The 18,622-nt window shown below is 37.1% G+C and overlaps 1 protein-coding gene across 1 annotated transcript in view; it reads right to left on the bottom strand.

The window, feature by feature from the left end:
- The window catches only part of ANKRD31 (ankyrin repeat domain 31), a 140,655-nt gene that overhangs the window by 56,968 nt on the left and 65,065 nt on the right, over positions 1–18,622 (bottom strand). Inside the window, exons 12-17 of the mRNA XM_035015066.1 lie at positions 17,624–17,759; positions 12,159–12,211; positions 9,694–11,221; positions 8,600–8,761; positions 4,141–4,278; positions 3,125–3,267 (exon numbers count right to left, since the gene is read on the bottom strand). Coding sequence (XP_034870957.1) covers positions 3,125–3,267; positions 4,141–4,278; positions 8,600–8,761; positions 9,694–11,221; positions 12,159–12,211; positions 17,624–17,759 — 2,160 coding nt within the window. The remainder of the gene's footprint in view (positions 1–3,124; positions 3,268–4,140; positions 4,279–8,599; positions 8,762–9,693; positions 11,222–12,158; positions 12,212–17,623; positions 17,760–18,622) is intronic.

The raw sequence follows: 18,622 nt of genomic DNA on the forward strand, positions 1-18,622 counted from the left end.
CCATAGGACTGTTTGTTTTTTCTCTTTCTATGCCTGGAAACCCCCTCTAGTCCATACAGTCAGGCAACCACAGGATTCATCTGCTTCCCTTCTCTCAAGGATTGCTGCCCTGTGCTGCATTTTGTACAATGCTATTTTATGTATTTTGTTCACCTTTCAAGTTGTTAAGGTGGGAGGGTATATCTTGTCCTTTCTAGTCTTTCCTGTACAAAAGTAGATATCCATCCCCACCCACTTTTTATCTTTTTCCCTTTTCTTTTCCTCTCACTCTTTTTTAATTTTATTTATTTATTTTTAAGATTTTATTTATTTGACAGAGAGAGCACAAGCAGAGGGAGAGAGAGGGAGAAGCAGGCTCCCAGCTGAGCAAGGAGCCTGATGTGGGACTCAATCCCAGGACCCTGGGATCATGACGTGGGCTAAAGGCAGCCACTTAACCGACTGAGCCACCCAGGCGTCCCTTCCTCTCACTCTTCTTTTCCTTATCTTTTTATCCTCTTTGCTTTATAAGATAAAATACATGACCATTTTGGAAAATAACTTAAAACAGAAATTAAGATATAAAAAGAAGTTAAAAGTTGGGAAAATAGGTGACTGAATAACTTTCCATGCAGTAATGCAAGAGTAAAAAAAAAAAAAAAATCTAAGAATTAAATATATAGGCTATAATAGAATTGATATTGATTAGGTCTATGATACCATATATTTACCTCTCCTGCGCTCTCTCTTTAATTTTTCTAGGTTATCTATCAATATTCTATCTCAAGATAAAGAAATAAAGACAAAAGGGAAGAAATTAGAAGTAAAATGAGCCAATGATAGAAGAACCGTCACATGGAAGGAAAATTAATGAAGATATGAGGAAAGATGTTGGCAATATATCAGTATCCAAGGAACAAAAATATCCTTAAAAATACTACTTCCTTCTTTTCAAATAAAACATTTCTCCTTAAAATAAAGGCAATATTGATATGGAAGTTTACTCTAAATGCAAACTTCGTCTATACTGTCACTTATGTGAAGACACTCAAGTGATTCTTTAGATCAAGCAATAGCAAACTCTGGCCCATGGGACAAATCCAGTCTGCTGTTTTTTTTTTTTTTTTTTTTTTTAAGATTTTATTTATTTGACAGAGAGAGACACAGCGAGAGAGGGAACACAAGCAGAGGGAGTGGGAGAGGGAGAAGCAGGCTTCCCGCCGAGCAGGGAGCCCGATGCGGGGCTCGATCCCAGGACTCTGGGATCATGACCTGAGCCGAAGGCAGACGCTTAACGGCTGAGCCACCCAGGTGCCCCCTGCTGTCTGATTTTATAAATAAAGTTTTATTTGAGCATATCCATACTTACTCATTTACATATTGTCTATGACTGCTTTTTCACTACAACAGTTGAGTAGCTACGATACAGACTGTGTGGCCCAGGAAAACTAAACTGTTTATTGTCTAGCTCTTTACAAGAAATATTTATCAATCCCTGCTCTAGACCATAGCTGTCCAACAGAATTTTCTGTGACAATGGAAGCATTCTAATGTACATTTCCACCATGTACCCACCTCCAATACAATATGATACATGTAGCTATTGAGTACTTCAAATATGGCTAATGCAACTGAAGCCCACGTGGGGCTCCTGCTCAGCGGGGAGACTGCTTCTCCCTCTCCCTCTACCTTTCCGCCTATGCTCTCTCAAACAAATAAAATCTTAAAAAAAAAAGGAAAGAAAAAAGAAATCTTAGCTATGAGCACAACTGTATGCTGAGTTCTGAAAGTCCTTCTAATCAATTCCCAAATGAATGGGTGGTATTAGGGACTGCCTTATTTTCTTTGTTTTATATTGCATTTTTCAGGATAATGTCTAAAAATGTGATTTTCCTACTACAGAATTTTGGCCCTTATTTAAGTGGTTTCACTTTAAGTGGTCTTTTCCCTGTACATATAACCAGTAAGCTCATTAATTTAATGATTCTTCCTGTTTCCCTTCTTCCATTTCATGATCACATAACCTTGAGATTCTTTTTTAATTTAAATATCTTAAAGGCCAAAGAGCTTCTTTGCTCAAAAGAAGCCACTCTGGACATTAGTCCACCCATCTGGTATTATTAATATTGTTTTATTTTTAAGTAGGCTCCACGCCCAGGATGGAGCCCAATGCGGGGCTTGAACTCACAACCCTGAGATCAAGACCTGAGCTGAGATCAAGAGTTGGATGCTTAACCAACTGAGCCACCCATGTGCCCCTTTCTGATATTATTCTTAATCATTAGTTTATATCTCTTATTGCTGCAAATCATAAAGTCAATACTATTCCTTCATGTGACTACCTTTAGGCTGAAAACAGTGGGGATATGTTTTCATAAAATTAACAAAAAATCACCAGGGTCTTAAAAATATCTAGAGACAGATAAATTGGTGTTAGGGAGGGGTTCAAGGTATTTTTTATATGAACCTTGGTTTCATATGTTGTTATTGGTGGTGGTTTCCTTCACTATTTTTTCAAAGCCAATGATTAGTCCTGAAGTCTACATGCCTACTGATAACAATAAAAGTCTTCTCAGATTTGTCAAAGATGAGTTTAAAAATCTTAAGGATTTTAAGGTCTAGATTTGAAATTCAGTGTTACTGAAATAATGACCTTAGTAATTTTCTTTTGTGATGGCTGTCTGATTAAGAAAAACAAAGGAGAAAAATATACAACAAACCCTCAGGAACATGCATTTTTACCCATTTCTTTGAAACCTCAAACCCACTGAGAAATTTTGAGTTAAAAAACATCTGTCAACATATATTATCACTATAATTAGACTCTTTTATCACAACAGCAAATCATTTAAGACAATTAAAAATGGAATGTATTAGATTTATAGCCTACGTTTACCCTGAGACGTTTCATTTTATTCTGACTTACATGAATTTTATGAGGTAGAGACAATGGAAAAACAATTCATTAGTTAATATGATTTTCCAATCTATACACAATATCCTATCTTTGTTTAAAATTTTAAGTAGGTTTTAAAAATCATTTATTTTAAGGAATTACTTTAGTGCTCAGTTTGAAATACCTTCATTTTCTTCACTCATTTCTATGAGAAAAAGTAAGAGGAACCCAGTCTGATGTGCACTGTACCTTTAAATGATCGTTGGCAGCAGCATCATGTAAGGGATTAATCCCATCTAGATTTTCACAATTAACATTAGCACCAGCTTTTAACAACTCTACAATTATATCATTAGATCCCTCACTAGATGCCTCATGAAGTGGTGTCCAACCTAAAAAAGGAAAAAAGAAAAAAACAAAACAAGCTGCTGCTTACAAATCAACATTCATGTACTATCTTCATTATTAAGCTTATTTGCACTAATGCAATGAATATCTATATTGATTCAAATGTATATACTAAGTATTACACAAGAAATAATATTGAAAACTATGGCCTTGAAATGTTTCAATTTTGAAAACCAATCTCATCAAAAATATTTGTTGATCCAAGGGCCAAAACAGAAGACTCACAGATTATAAAATATAATGGGACTAGAGTAAAACTAATCATGTCAATTTGTTTCAACTCAGATATTAAAATAGAGTAAGATCAAGTCTGCCTTCCCCATTTGTATCACTGCACTGTCGTATATCCCTCTAAAATGACATACAATTCTTGAAATCAATCTTTTGAGTTTTTCCCTGTTAACTCCTCACACAAGATTTTTTTGTGCTCAAGCAAAATGTTAGATCAATTTAAAAATGGAGGCTGAAAATAAAAATAAGGAAAGAGAGAAACAATGAATAACTTAAAGAGAGGAGAAAGAGAAGGGATAGGGAAATGGGAAAAAATTGGCACTCTCTCCAAAGTCAGAGTTTAGTATTCAGATCTCCAAGAAAAAGACCTAAATAAAGCTCCCTTTACTCCCCATTCTGTATACTTCCTCTGAATGCTCCCACATGTATGTTAAAAACTGTTTCAGAGGAGGTTATTTTAGCAACTGGTGAAAACCAAGATAAATTTAACTATTCAACTAAATAATATATTTTAAAAAAAACAGTTCAAAGTTAGCAGCCATGATCAAAACCGGGGAAGGGTGGATGAAATGTGTATTTCAGTGAGTTCAAGTTATAAGCACAATTAAAATGTCAAGAATCCAAACCTGCATTATCTTTTAGATTCACATCTGCCCCAGATTCTATTAGAGCCTTCACCAGAGTCAAATTTCCTCTTCTGGCAGCCAAATGAAGCTGGCTTTCCCCTCTGGCATTCCTCTTATTGATCCCAGCTGTTTTTACTTCTGTAAATTTGCCAAGTAAAACTGAGGCTTCTTTTCTGTCAAATGCTGATCATTACAAAGGAGCTTAGAAAATACACAGCAGCTTCCTCAAATATCCTAAGTAGGGTGCACTATACAAAACATATATCAATATCATCATTGCTATTACTGTTTTAAAATATAACTTGTGAAGGAATTGTAGAGCATCTAAGTACATTACTTTGCATTCATTCCAACAGCTGTTTAGTCACCCTACCATGAGCTTGATTAAAACAAACTTGCTTCAGTTCTACCCTCATTTCACTCTCAGTAGTCCTTTAACAATGGACAAAATTTTTCTTAAAACAAATTGTGATTTTATAAAACATCTCTTTCTATAGCTCTTCTCTATCCCAGTGAGTGTGTTTCTGATCACAAAAGACACCAAAAACTGAACCATGGCCCAATGGATTATTTTTCTTTCAAAAAACATGCAATACAACATCATTATCCAAAGATTTTTTAAAAAATCTTGTACCACAAGTTAGAGAGACTTAAATTGGAGCTAAAAAAAAAAAAAGGACCATGTTTTCCCCTCAATTTCGTCCCCAAACCATGCTAAAATGATAGTAAAACATTTTTTTAAAAGATTTTATTTATTTTTTAACAGAGAGAGAGCGAGAGAGGGAACACAAGCAGGGAGAGTGGGAGAGGGAGAAGCAGGCTTCCCACCGAGCAGGGAGCCCGATGTGGGACTCAATCCCAGGATCCTGGGATCATGACCTGAGCCGAAGGCAGACACTTAACGACTGAGCCACCCAGGCGCCCCGTAAAACATTTTTTTTTAATACCATAAAAAGAAAATAGAAGAGGAAATAATAGGAGACAAAGACTTCAACAACTTTTTGGGAACCGGAAAATCGCTGCGGGAGAAGAGTTTCCACCTTGAAGTAGGGGAAATGCCTCAACCCAAATGCCAGCAAAAAGAATTAGGGAGAGAGCCCACCTAAACCCAGCACTTGGGGGCATCAAGTGCAGTGAAAGGCAGTGTTTGTGGAACTGGGCTAGAAACATGGAGACTGAATGAAAGTACATATATACAAAAGTTGGGACTCCAAGTTCCCTTCCCCAACCCTGAATTGTCTGGCAACCTTTCCTCTTACCCAAGGTCCCCATCCCCAAGCCATGAAACTGGAGAATTATTTTCTGTAGAAATCACATCAAAGAAGCTTCAGAGTGAGACACAAGGAAGGCAAAGTAGAGGATTAGAGTGATGAAACAGAAAAGAATATTCATTAAACCAGCAGTCCTCAAATGTAGTCCCAGATTAGCAGTGTCAGTGTCACCTGGGAAACTTGTTAGAAACGCTAATTCTCAGACTATGGACTCTGAGAAACAAACTGAGGGTTTTAGAAGGAAGGGGGGTAGGGGGGCTAGGTTAGCCCGGTGATGGGTATTAAGGAGGGCATGTACTGCATAGAGCCCTTGGTGTTATACACAAACAATGAATCATGGAACACTACATCAAAAACTAATGATGTAATGTATGGTGACTAACGTAACATAATAAAATGAAATTAAAAAAAAAAAAAAGAAATGCTAATTCTCCAGCCCACCCCACAAGCCTACTGTGGAGGACAGATTTTAAGGTAACTCCTAATGATCCCCATCTCCTGGTATTTATGGCCTTGTATCATCCACTCCTCTTGAAGAATTTGCTTCTAACCAATAGAATACCTCAATATTGAGGGTATTTCACTTCCTTGATTAGGTTATAAGAGATTGTAACATTTTCTGTCTTGCTAGCAAACTTGCTCTGTCACCTTCAGCTTGCATGTTTTGATGCACCAAGAGGACACACTGGAAAAGCTCATGAAGGAAGAAACCGAGGATGACCACAAGGTGGCCACAACCCTCAAGGAAGAGAATTCTGACAACCACATGAGCTTGAAAATGGATCCTTCCCCGGTTGAGCCTTCAGATGAGACCCCAGTCTTGGCCAACACCTTGATTGTAGCCTATGAAATATCCTGAGCAGAAGATCTCCCTAAGCCATGCCCAATTCCTGATTTACAGAAACTATAAGATAAAAAATGTGTGTTGTTTTAAACTGCTAAGTTTGCAAATGTGTAATACACTAATAGATAATACACCTAATGTTCAGACTTTCTGGGGGTAGAGCCCAGTAATCTGTGTTTTAACAAACTTTCCAGGTGATTCTGATGCAAGATAAGGTTTAAGAACCACTGCATTAAACCTTAAGACTCTCTCCCTGTTCTATTTCCTAAATGCCACAGCAACTAGGCACATAGTTTCAGGGCAAGAGATAAAAAGTTTAGAGAATTACTCTCTAAAAGATGGATTCTTCAGTTAATGTGAATCACAGGGGAGACTGACAGCCTCACATCTACATTCCCCTCCCCCAAGTACTCGCCCACCAGCCCCACCTACTCGCCCACCAGCCCCACCTACTCGCCCACCTCCCCCAAAGGCCCTACCTACTCCCCCACTTCCCCTGGCTATTCCCCCACCAGCCCCACCTACAGCCTCACCAGTCCGGCCCGGACGACAGTGATGAGGAGAACTGAGGGTGCGCGAGGCGCGGGGCAGCCCGGGTGGTGCCCTTGTGGGGCGCAGGCCCCCAGCCCGCCTCCCTTGTACATAGCACCTGTGACAAAGTTCCTCGTTGACGTTCTGGTCCCGTTTCCGCTGGGGCTTCTTGTCTTGTTCTCCACTCGTGCTGTCTCAGAAGCCACTCGCCTGGCTGTGGTGTTCTCCTTCCTACCCCACCCGCCCCAGGCCTGTCCCCAAATCGAGGCTCCCTCCTTGCCTGTGGCTTGAATGGGGGTAAAGGGTATTTTAACTTCTTAGGGGTAGTTCCTGCTCTGGGTCATTATATCTGATCCTCGGGAAGAACAAAGCTAAAGCTGCCTTTTGTCTGTTATTTTATTTTTTGAAGTTTAAATAAAGTTTACTAATTTTGGCCAAAAAAAAAAAAAATCATACTGCTCTTACAAATCTGTACTCAGAAATTCTTTATTCAAAGAATAAAGATATATCTATTATATATATTTATATATATACATATATAGAGAATATATTTTAAAATTATGAAATATCCAAAACAGCAGACCTGTAGTTTGCAAGTTTGAATTGAAAAATCTCTCTAATAATTGTTACTGTGAGTGGTACAAATCCTCTCACCTAGTTCATGGTGTGTTGTAGCAAAGAAGGTAGGCACATGGTAAACATTTTGGGGCAAAAACTCAAAAATTATTCCATTTTACTGTCATCATAAATTTCTATAGCATGTAACTAAAATTTTAAAATAAAATCTGGAAAAAACTGGAAAGGAAGCAAATAGGACTCACACTAACTTCACAAAAAACTTCTTCATAAAGTCCACTGCAGTTAATGCTGAGTACTTCTTAATAGCATTATACTTTATTAACAAATTAATAAATATTAATTGATAATATATTTAATAATTGGTATCAACAATATTATTTATTAATAAAGTATAATGCTACTAAGACATACTCAGCTTTCAGTTACTTTGTATGTGATCTATTTTTTTTTTTTTTTATTCTCTGGAAACTCAAGATCCTTAATTACATCTGCAGAGATTCTTTTTCTATTTAGGTAAAATTCACTCTTTTATATAAGATATTATCACAGGTTCCAGGGATTAGGACATGGACATGTTCTGGAGGGCCACTATTCAACCCACTACAGGATGGATGTATAAGAAGGGCTTTAGATTATATGAGATTATTTAGATTATATGAGAGGGGGACAATGGGAGAAGGTTCACAGAGAATGCCTAATCCAGTGTCCTTCCTACCTCTTAATAGACGATAGATAAATGAACTTTTCATATTTACCATTTAACCTGAAGTGGCCTGGCTTAGCCTATTGTTCACCACAGAACTAGCTCCAAGAACTGTTAAAGGATAGTTAACTTGTCCATACAGCCAAACACATGCAGTTCGTTCATCTGACAAAAAGAAACCAGTGGCCATTCTTTAATTTGCCTTATGGTGAAAGGGCTCAATGGAAGTATCTAAAGGATCTGGCAAAATTCAGATGCACTGCCCCCACTCAATATTCTTGCTGTCTCTCTCTTTATCTTACCTCCTCTAATATTTAAAACTAGAAGTCATAGGCAGAAACATGACAAGAATGTATTTGAAGACTAACAGACTCTCATGTGGTACTTTATAGTAAAACAATCTAAAAAATAGAGCTGAAATAATCTTATAACTTAGTGAATGAAAAAAAAAACCAACAGTAAATCTGAAAGTTTAGAATTGCTGGGCTTGATCATGTCAACTTTTACCTATACAGGTATAGGAATACAAACCTTGGCTGCAGGTAGCTTTCAAGAAATTTTGCCTTTTTCTGAAATTCTGAACTTTTTTGTGTTCTTGGATATTAGACATGCAAATTTCAGAATTTGTTTTTTCTTTTTTCTCACCATTTCTCATAGTGCTTTCATCTCCATTGATATTAGTTAATTCCTCATCTGAAAAACAAACATTTTGCAACCTCAGTGTTGCAGTTCTCGTTACTGGTTATATGATTAGAAAAGAGTCTAGCCTCATAACTGTTCCAAATTTCTGTTCCTAGCTGGATTGATTTTTTTTTAATTTTATTTTGTTTTATTTATTTTTTTTTTAAGGGAATGAAACCCTTTAAAAATGCTTTTATTTTATTTTATTTTATTTATTTATTTTTTTTTTTTAGATTTTTATTTATTTATTTGACAGAGAGAGACACAGCGAGAGAGGGAACACAAGCAGGGGGAGTGGGAGAGGGAGAAGCAGGCTCCCCGCTGAGCAGGGAGCCCGATGCGGGACTCGATCCCAGGACCCCGGGACCATGACCTGAGCCGAAGGCAGTCGCTTAACCAACTGAGCCACCCAGGCGCCCTAAAAATGCTTTTAGGGGCACCTGGCTGCCTTAGTTGGTAGAGCATATGACCCTTGATCTCAGAGTTGTGAGTTAGAGCACTAATTGGGTATAGAGATTACTTAAAAATAAAATCTTAAAAATAAATAAATAAATAAATAATGTTTTTATATAACAAAGTTTGCTGGATGCAATTCTGATGGGAATACAGTGAATCACTGAAATCAACAGAGCTAACAATTTCCTGCTATGGAAATGTTAGGTTAACTGATATTAAATAAGTGCTATATTAAAAAGAAACATAAAAATTGGTAGAAATATTGTTTATTAACTTCTGTAAATATCAATTTAGCAACAATCTTTGATAATAACGGTTTGGTTTTCAAAGTAAACAATATTACTTAACTAACAATATCCCTAAATTATAGTCCACATGTCCTCATTCTTGTCAGTTTGGCTAAGTTCAGCGGAATTCAGTTAGAAATTTCTATAAAATAAGTAAATCTACAGGAGATGTGTACAAAGCAAGCAATATACTACTAATACCTGGTTTATGAGAAATTTCCTTTTCTTCTTTCTGTCTAAGTTGTGAGATGTTGGCCAATTCTTTACTGGTATTGTCAGTGGAATAAAAAACTATATCATGTATGGTTTTGCTCTCTGGAAGATCTTGTTTCCTTTTTTTAACTGTAGTTGTTTCTATTACTTGAGAATTAACAACTGTGGATGAAGGCCTATTTGAAGAACTTGTTTTCTGGCTTTCATCATTGTAATTCCTTTTAGTGTCTTCTCCCTCATTTACCTTTTCCACAATATGTGTATCTGTTTGATCCATTAAAGGAGTCGGTGCTCTGGAGCTAAAATCTTGAGACCTTTTGAATAGCTTCACATGACTAGTCAACTTTGAAGCTTCCTGTGTTGAAAATGTTCTTGGACAAGCTAGGGAAGTATGCTCAGGATTGCCATGTGAGTGATCAAAAGAAGTTTCACATGCGCATTGCTCATAATTGGCAATATGTTGTTCAGGACCTATTGTATTATCTGAATCAGAAAGATTAACAGCTTCCTGTTGTGGAAGTATGATTAGACTGTATGCTTTTAATTCATTTTCCTGTGAAAAATGGTTTTCAGAAGGGAAAAACTGATGAAAATCCATTTCTTCTCTATTTGTTATATTCTCGTTATAACTACAGTGGTTTTTGCAACCTGTAAAACACACCGGTCTTTTACATGCTATAGTCTTCTCAGAGGTAAAGCAATCATCCTCATCATTATTAAAATTTTCCTTTATAAAGGATGCAAAAGAATGTTCCCACTTATGAAGGCTCTCACCTTTTTGACCCGAGTTACTGTTTTCAGGGGATTTATCAGGGCTAATGTGCTGCTGTTCTTGGTGAGTGTGAGACTGCTGATCTGTAGTAACAAGTGGTAACTTGATTTCTTTCTGTAAGGAAAGTCCTGAGAAAAGAACAGCTTCCTCTTGGTCAGTGGATTCTGAGAATTTTATTTCTTGATTATCTGATAAATCTAGGCTCTGGGTATGTGTCTCTCTGGGAATTGAACAAGCCTCAATATTGTTACCTAATCCATTTTTCAGGCTTGACAGAGGTGGGCTAAAAAGTTTATGTGACTTTTCTGGAAGGTCATCAAAGGCTTGGAGATTATCTTGCTGACCATTAACCAATCTGTTTCTTCTTCTGACAGAAGAAAGAGGTATTATCTTTCTTGGAATGTGTATTTCTTGTTTTGCATCATCCACTTGAGTTCTTTTATGTTGTGTGTTTCTTCTTCCTTTATCATTAGACACATTTGTGTTAGGACCTTTGACATTCTGAAGACTCTTCTTTCTGAGTCCCCTAGTAGAGTGTATTTGGTTAAGAGTTGATTGTTTATGCTTGGATTTACCAAATTTTGTGTCTTTGGAATCTTTTTGGTAAGGTTCATATACATCTTCTTTATTTATAAATAATCCTCCTTTACTTTCTTTATCAACTTTTTCAAGTTCTGACTTCTGTCTGTTGGAATTTTCATTACAAACAAACCCAATGAGATTTTTAGAACTGAATTTTGGTTTCTAAAGAAATAAAACATATAGTTAGCTTTAATTTTCAGCTGTAGTTCTATACTCAATTAATTCAGGATATTGATAAATCAAACCATTACTCCATTCAATTTTGTGATTTGATCTAACCACAGGGCCTGATGGGATATATACAACCTGATATTTTAAAAAGACTAATAGAAAAAGGCAAATGTAGTAGACTAAGACTCAGTATGTGTACTAATCTGTATTTTCTGCTTCACATTTTAATTTGTTTTTGCCAGTATTTAGCAGTATTAATCTCATTAAGCATAAAAAAAATTTAATCTACTTAATTTTTATGGGCTTTAAGCATAATCAAACAAGAATGCTTTCAAGACCCTCTCCTCTCCTAATTGTTATATAGATACAGCTAGAATTAAGAGAGTTCTTTCATCTAGTGTCTGTGACAGACTATAGGTAGGGCAGCAGAAGAAGGAATTTAAAAACAAGAAGAGAGATATGCTCCCAAACTGATCTGCATGAAAAAATTATTGTGGGCTGCTAAGATTAAAACAGGGACACCACTTCCTCTCTCTCACCACAACTCAAGCACCAGATGAAGAGTAACTGCCCACCATATAAAATTTGAAGGAATGGATCAACACCTTTGGCTCTTGTACTGTGCTTAGGCCAGAGGAAATTCGACATGGTTGATAAACCTCCTGGCTCCATGAAGAGGAGGACAAAGGAAATGGCTACTGATACGTCAGTGTGCTGAGACAAGCTATATTTACTCAATTGCTTCGCAAACTAACAGCCCAGAACCCTCTGATTCTCATGTAATTATTCTTAAGTTTCTTAAAAGTAAAGGTGAAGTCACTATTCCTGATGAATGAATGCTTCGGCATCTTTCCTTCCACTCTGATTATCTATAAAATAAGCAGCAGGTTCATTCCATAAACATGTTTATTGCTAAACAGAGCTATACCTTGTGCTGGTGTGCATCCTCTATGTCTAATGGGTCGGTGCTGTTCTTTTGAGCTGTAAACAAAAAGAGAAAATCAAAGAAAATAGCCTCCAGTGGTCAGACTCTAGATTTCTAAAACCCACCTGTCCTTTGCCCTGAGAAAACCAGAGAAGTAAGTGAAATTATGCAAACATTTTCCATTCAAATTGGCACATATAACATTCTATAACTGATAGTTCTCCTATGTTTTAGAAGCCCCATACTATCTTGAGAAAGCAGAAAACATTTCTGTAGGAAAAGCAATATGGCTCCAACAAAGTAATACCAAAGGCTGGCAATAAACTCACTATTTTAACATTCCCCATAGATACATCCAGAAACACAACTGTTAGCAAACTACTTTTAGAAAGTAAGATTCTTTCATAATTTACTGGATTATCATTTCCTAATATGTCTGCTTAATAAGGTTCTAGTTTGAATGCTTCATTCTCTTTATTTATTTATTTATTTAAAGATTTTATTTATTTATTTGTCAGAGAGAAAGAACACAAGCAGGGAGAGCGGCAGGCAGAGGGAGAAGCAGGCTCACCGCTGAGGAGGGAGCCCCATGTGGGACTCGATTCCAGGACCCTGGGATCATGACCTGAGCCGAAGGCAGTCGCTTAACCAACTATGCCACCCAAGCGTCCCTGAATGCTTCATTCTCTTAAAAGTGAAACATACATGCAGGGAAAAGGTTGCTCTTGAGAATGAGTAAGACAAAAAAAGACGGTTTGAATAAAATATACCTAGGTTGATAATAAAAAAAAAAAAGTACTTTAGTGTCTCTTTTAAATACTAGAGGTGGAATTAGTTACCTACATATGCATTTGGCCACAAAAGATAAAAACCTAGAAACAGTGCTTTGCACATAGGAGGTATTCAATGATTATTTAATAGAGGAAGGAATAAATGAATGAAAATTCTTTAAATACATTATGAACTAGAAATTTAAAAATATTTTAACAGGGATGTAGCTGGGAAAAAGAACATTTTATTTCTTGGGAGTAGTTTTCATGACAGCAATCAAATTATAATGTACATAATGAGGCTTGGCATTTACCTATACACCTCATGCAGGAGAGTTGACACACAGAATGTCCTTCAACGAAGCAAAGGAGCTGGGAGCACAGTCTCTGGAACCGATTCCTGAGTTTCTATCGTCACTCATTCGCTTAACAGCTGGGTGACCCTGGGTTAAGTTTCTTAGTATTTCTGCCTCAGCTCCATAAAATCAAAGTAGTAACAGTCCTTATCTTATAGAATTGTTATGAGGATTAAATAAGATAATCCATGTAAAGACTTTAGAGGAGTTCTTGGCACAAAGAAAATGCTTCATCATTAATTTTGTTATTATTATTTTTCAAGAGCAAAAAGGACTGTGTGCCTTCTCCTAACTTTGGTTCTTAAATAGAAGAGCAGGGGGCACTTGGGTGGCTCAGTGGGCTAAGCATCTGCCTTTGGCTCAGGTCATGATCCCAGGGTCCTGGGATTGAGCCCTGCATCTGGTTCCCTGCTCAGTGGGGAGCCTACTTCTTCCTCTCGTCCCCACTCTTGCTCTCTCTCGCTATCTCTGTCTCTCTCTCAGATAAATAAAATCTTTAAAAATAAATAAATAAAAAAAATGTTTTAAATAAAAAAGCAGAAGAATGTTTTACAGGAACCACCATTTGGGGAATGGTTCCTAAGAGAATCTGGAAGCAAGAAAGGGGCTTTTCTCCCCTCTCACTTTGTTTTGTTTTCTGTATAGAAAGCATCTTTCAACTAACATCTTTTTTTTTTCTATTCATCTTATTTAAATTCAATTAATTAACATATAGTATATCATTAGTTTCAGATGTAGAGCACAGTTATTCATCAGTTGTATATAACACCCAGTGCTCATTACACCACGTGCCCTCCTTCATGCCCATCTCAGTTTTAAGAGTCTATATGCTCTATTATAACCAACTTAAAAAAAAAAAAAACTACACAGATATAAATTCTGAAGTGGTGAATTTTAGTGACGTAGCTGTAATTCTTTTCACTCTGTTGCTCCAAGCTCTGTCATATGTAAGATACTGTATTGAAGTATTTTACATACATCAACTCTAATCCTCACAATAACAATCCCACAGATATGTAGGTAGAGGAGTAGATATTATAAGCCCACATTTACAGATGAGAAAACTGAGAGTGTTAATTTACCCCAGGCTATAAAATTAGTAAGAATGAACTCTAGTCCTATACCAAAGTAGATGTATTGTACTCTACAACAGAAAAGCACCAAATATATATTGCATGAGGAAGGTCCTTTATCCATCATTCCCGTAATTAAAAGCTCTTCAACTGAAATTTAAAAACAAATACTCTGTTTGATATTCTTTATTTAAGTAAACTAATTTTTTCATTTATATTGATAAGTAAGCTGATAATTAATGACAGACTTTGAAAGTTCAAACTTAAGAAATATTCAAACCACCTGATGAAGCACGATAATCCAGCCCACCTCATAAATTGCCTCCCTAAAGAAGAGTGGGAGCTAACTCCTAAGAAGAAAGGCTTGGGATTCCTTCCCTGAATGAAATTCCCTTGGGTAAGTATAGGTCAGAAGTGGGCAATGGTGAACAGGAGATTCTGGATTTGGAGAAAGGGCTAAAATGCTGGAGAAAGCACTCTCAGCAGAGCAAAACAATGCATGCTACCATAAAATAGAGAAGTCAAGCAATTAATCAGATTATCAAAACAAAAAACATAAAAATACACATACTTTTGCCTCCAACTGAATATCTGCAATTTTTCATATAGCTTGAAATGTAAATATGGGTGCAATAATCTATACAGTTTATATAAATATGAATATAATAATCTATCTCAATGTGCTTTTATAGACCTGGCCTCAACAAGGTGGAGTCTGTCCCTCTTATTTTCTGATGAGATTGGGCTAAAGGGGAAGAAGTCTTTTGTTCTAAAGAACCATTAATTAATTACCTCTTGGTGGACTTTAATTATCAATGATGTTATCTCTTTATTATAAAGTAGGCTGTTTTTGTTTTTTATTGTTACGTTAATCACCATACATTACATCATTAGTTTTTGATGTAGTGTTCCATGATTCATTGTTTGCGCATAACACCCAGTGCTCCATGCAGAACGTGCCCTCTTTAATACCCATCACCAGGCTAACCCATCCTCCCACCCCCCTCCCCTCTAGAACCCTCAGTTTGTTTTTCAGAGTCCATCATCTCTCATGGTTCGTCTCCCCCTCCGATTTCCCCCCCTTCATTCTTCCCCTCTAAAGTAGGCTGTTTTAATCCAAGTCTTAGTCCTTAGTCAATAGCATTTAAACAGTTACCTCTTTAGGGAAAATTTTATTAAAATATAGTTTAATGGAGTGCCTGGGTGGCTCAGTCAGTTGAGCATATGCCTTCAGCTCAGGTCATGATCCCGGGGCCCTGTGATAGAGCCCCATGTCAGGCTCCCTGCTCAGCGGGGAGTCTACTTCTCCCTCTCCCTCTGCTCCTGCCTCGTGCTCTCTCTCTCTCAAATACATAAATATTTAAAAATATAAAATATAGTTTAATAAAATTGAATGAAGCACATACACATCTCTTGAAGGTAAAGAATTTGTTTTGTTTGTTGTGTTTAAAAGGACTAACACACTACTTATTCAACAAATATTTACTGAATGCCTACTGTATACAAGGCATTTTAGTACTCATCACCAGACTAAATAAAGATCCTTTCCTTCATGGAGCTTAGATTCTTGGGGAAAGACTGAGAATAAAAAATAAACAAACTGTCCAATGTGTTAAAAGGTGTTAAGTGCTATGGGAAAAGGATAAATAGAATAGTAGAGTAGGGTAAGAGGGATTGGAATGAGTGTGGCAGTTTGAATAATATGTTCATAAAATTTTTGATACTCCTCCTTTCAAAAGGTAGAACTTCCCAGACTTAGTGACTTACTTAGAACAAATAGAATATGGCAGAACTGGTTGTATATCGCTTCCAAGATTAAGTTACAGAAAGCTTGTGGCCTCTGTCTTGGGTGCCTTCTCTCTCTTGGATCACTTGCTCTGAGCCAGCTGCCAGGCTGTCAGCAGGCCTAAGGAAAAAGCTCATGTGGCAAGTAACTGAAGCCTCTAGCTAACAAGCAGTGAGGAACTGAGGCCTGCCAAGAACCATGTGAGTGAGCTTGAAAGTGGATTTTCCTGTCCTAGCTGAGCCTCGAGATGACCATCCCTCACTAAGAGCTTGGCTGCAACCCATTAGAGACCCTGATCCAGAACTGGTTACTCACTTGAAAGGCTTTCAGACTTGTAATCCTCAGAAACTCTGAGAGATAATAAATGTTGTTTTAAGATGCTAAATTTTGGGTAATTGTTGCATAGTGATAGATAACTAGTACAGTGAGGGTGGGAAGGAGGCAGGTTGCAGCAGTATTAACTAGGATGGTCTAGGCCTCCCTGAGAAGATCACATTTGAACTAAGACTTGAAGGAGGTGGAGGAGGCCCATCTGAAGAACAGCAAGGAGGCCAGTGTGACTGAAGTCTAGTGACAGAGGTAGAGAATGGTAGGAGAAGAAATTAATTAGGGTGGAGAGCTGATATAGGGGCCTGTAGGCCACTATAAGGATACTGACATTTCTTCTAGATTAAATGGAGAGCCACTGCAGGGTCTTGAGCAGAAGAATGCTGTGATCTTACCAAAAATCTAACAGACACATTAAGGAGAATATAAAGAAAGTGCCATATATGTAAATTCTTCTTATTGACAACCATAAATCGAGTTCTTTTGTAGTTCAATTTTTTTTTTTAATAAAGATTTTATTTATTTATTTGAGAGAGAGAATGAGATAGAGAGAGCATGTGAGTGGGGAGGGTCAGGGGGAGAAGCAGACTCCCTGCTGAGCAGGGAGCCCAATGTGGGACTCGATCCCAGGACTCCAGGATCATGACCTGAGCCGAAGGCAGTCGCTTAACCAACTGAGCCATCCAGGCGCCCTGTAGTTCAATTTTTACCAGTGTAATGGATGACAGGGTAAAAATACAGCCATAAGAAAAGATTGTTAGGGAATAGAAATGGAAATAAACAATCCTGGCCATACTCATCGAGAAAGATACAGCCAAATATAATTTACATCATATCATGTTATTCAGCCAAAAAATTGTAAGGGAAAAAAAGAACTTTATAAAAGTTTTCTTAACTGTTTGCAATGCAAAGCACCAGTGAAAAGTACATTTGATATTATTTCTCTTTGTTCTCTTTGTTCTTTTAGAGTCCTACCATTATGTGCACTTGCAAACAAGTCAGTGTGCTTTATTAAAGGAATGGGGCAAGGACACCACTGGATGGATTTTCTCAAAACTAAGAAGGAAAAGAAACTTAATTTCTATAATTCTAGATTCAATTTCTGTAACTCTCTATGAATATGATAAACAGATATAACAGGGCAGTTTAATCTTACCTGGTTTTTGGTGTTTAGGAATATATTTCTCAAGGAGACGCTTCATACATGAATCTTTGGCCTCATCCAAAGGACACTTTCCACCATCACTTCTAAGTAATGGATCAGCTCCATTCAAAAGAAGTAACTCTGCCACCTATGGGAAGATTGTTCATGTGAGCATGCCCAGACAAAAGGTATATTATTGTAAATGTGTGCTAACATACAACTCTAAGCAACATCTGATATTTCTTTCAATAACAGAGTTTGGGTTTACCTCCAACAACTTTGCCCAATAAAAAAATTAATGTAATTGCAACTGAATCATAATTTGTTGATATACATACCCTTATCTTACCAAAAAAAGAGAGAAACAGGGAGAGAGGGAGAGGGGTAGAGAGGAAGAGGGGTAGAAAGGGAGAGGGAGGGAGGGACTGAAAGAGGAAAGGTGAGAAATGTATATAGTTTAGATGCTGGTGAAATGGAGCTGGCAGATATACCAAGAATTAGCATTGGGTTCTGTAGTAGTAAATGTAAGTTTAGCAGGTTCCAGGAGATGGTTATGTCTTCTGTCTATAACTATGTTGCTGCTGCCCCTCCTCAGAGTGTCAGGGAGAAACCAGTCAACCCTTAATCTATTACTACTCCTCAAGTAACCTCCTCTATGAAGCACTCCCTGACCTCCCATCCATTGCTGCTCTAGAGAAAAATGACCTCTCCCTTCTTTCAGGTACATATTTTACCATAGTGCACAATATATATATTTATTATTACATTATTTCTTATATATCTGTCTTGCCTGTATGCTAAGGTTTCTGAGGGTGGGACTACATTTTTCTTTTAAAATTTATTATTTTTGAATAGGGAATTAATGAATACCATTCAAAATACAGAAGGCTCAGAAAAGTATACAATGAGAAATAAGTTTCCCTCCTCTACCCTTGTCCTCCAGTCATCCAATTTTTTCCTAGGCCCTTGTTACAGTTTCTTCTGAATTTTTCCACAGTTAATCTAGTCCAA

This window comes from Mirounga leonina, unplaced genomic scaffold, assembly GCF_011800145.1.
Source record: "Mirounga leonina isolate KUSES-001 unplaced genomic scaffold, KU_Mleo_1.0 Mir_168, whole genome shotgun sequence".
NCBI lineage: Eukaryota > Metazoa > Chordata > Mammalia > Carnivora > Phocidae > Mirounga > Mirounga leonina.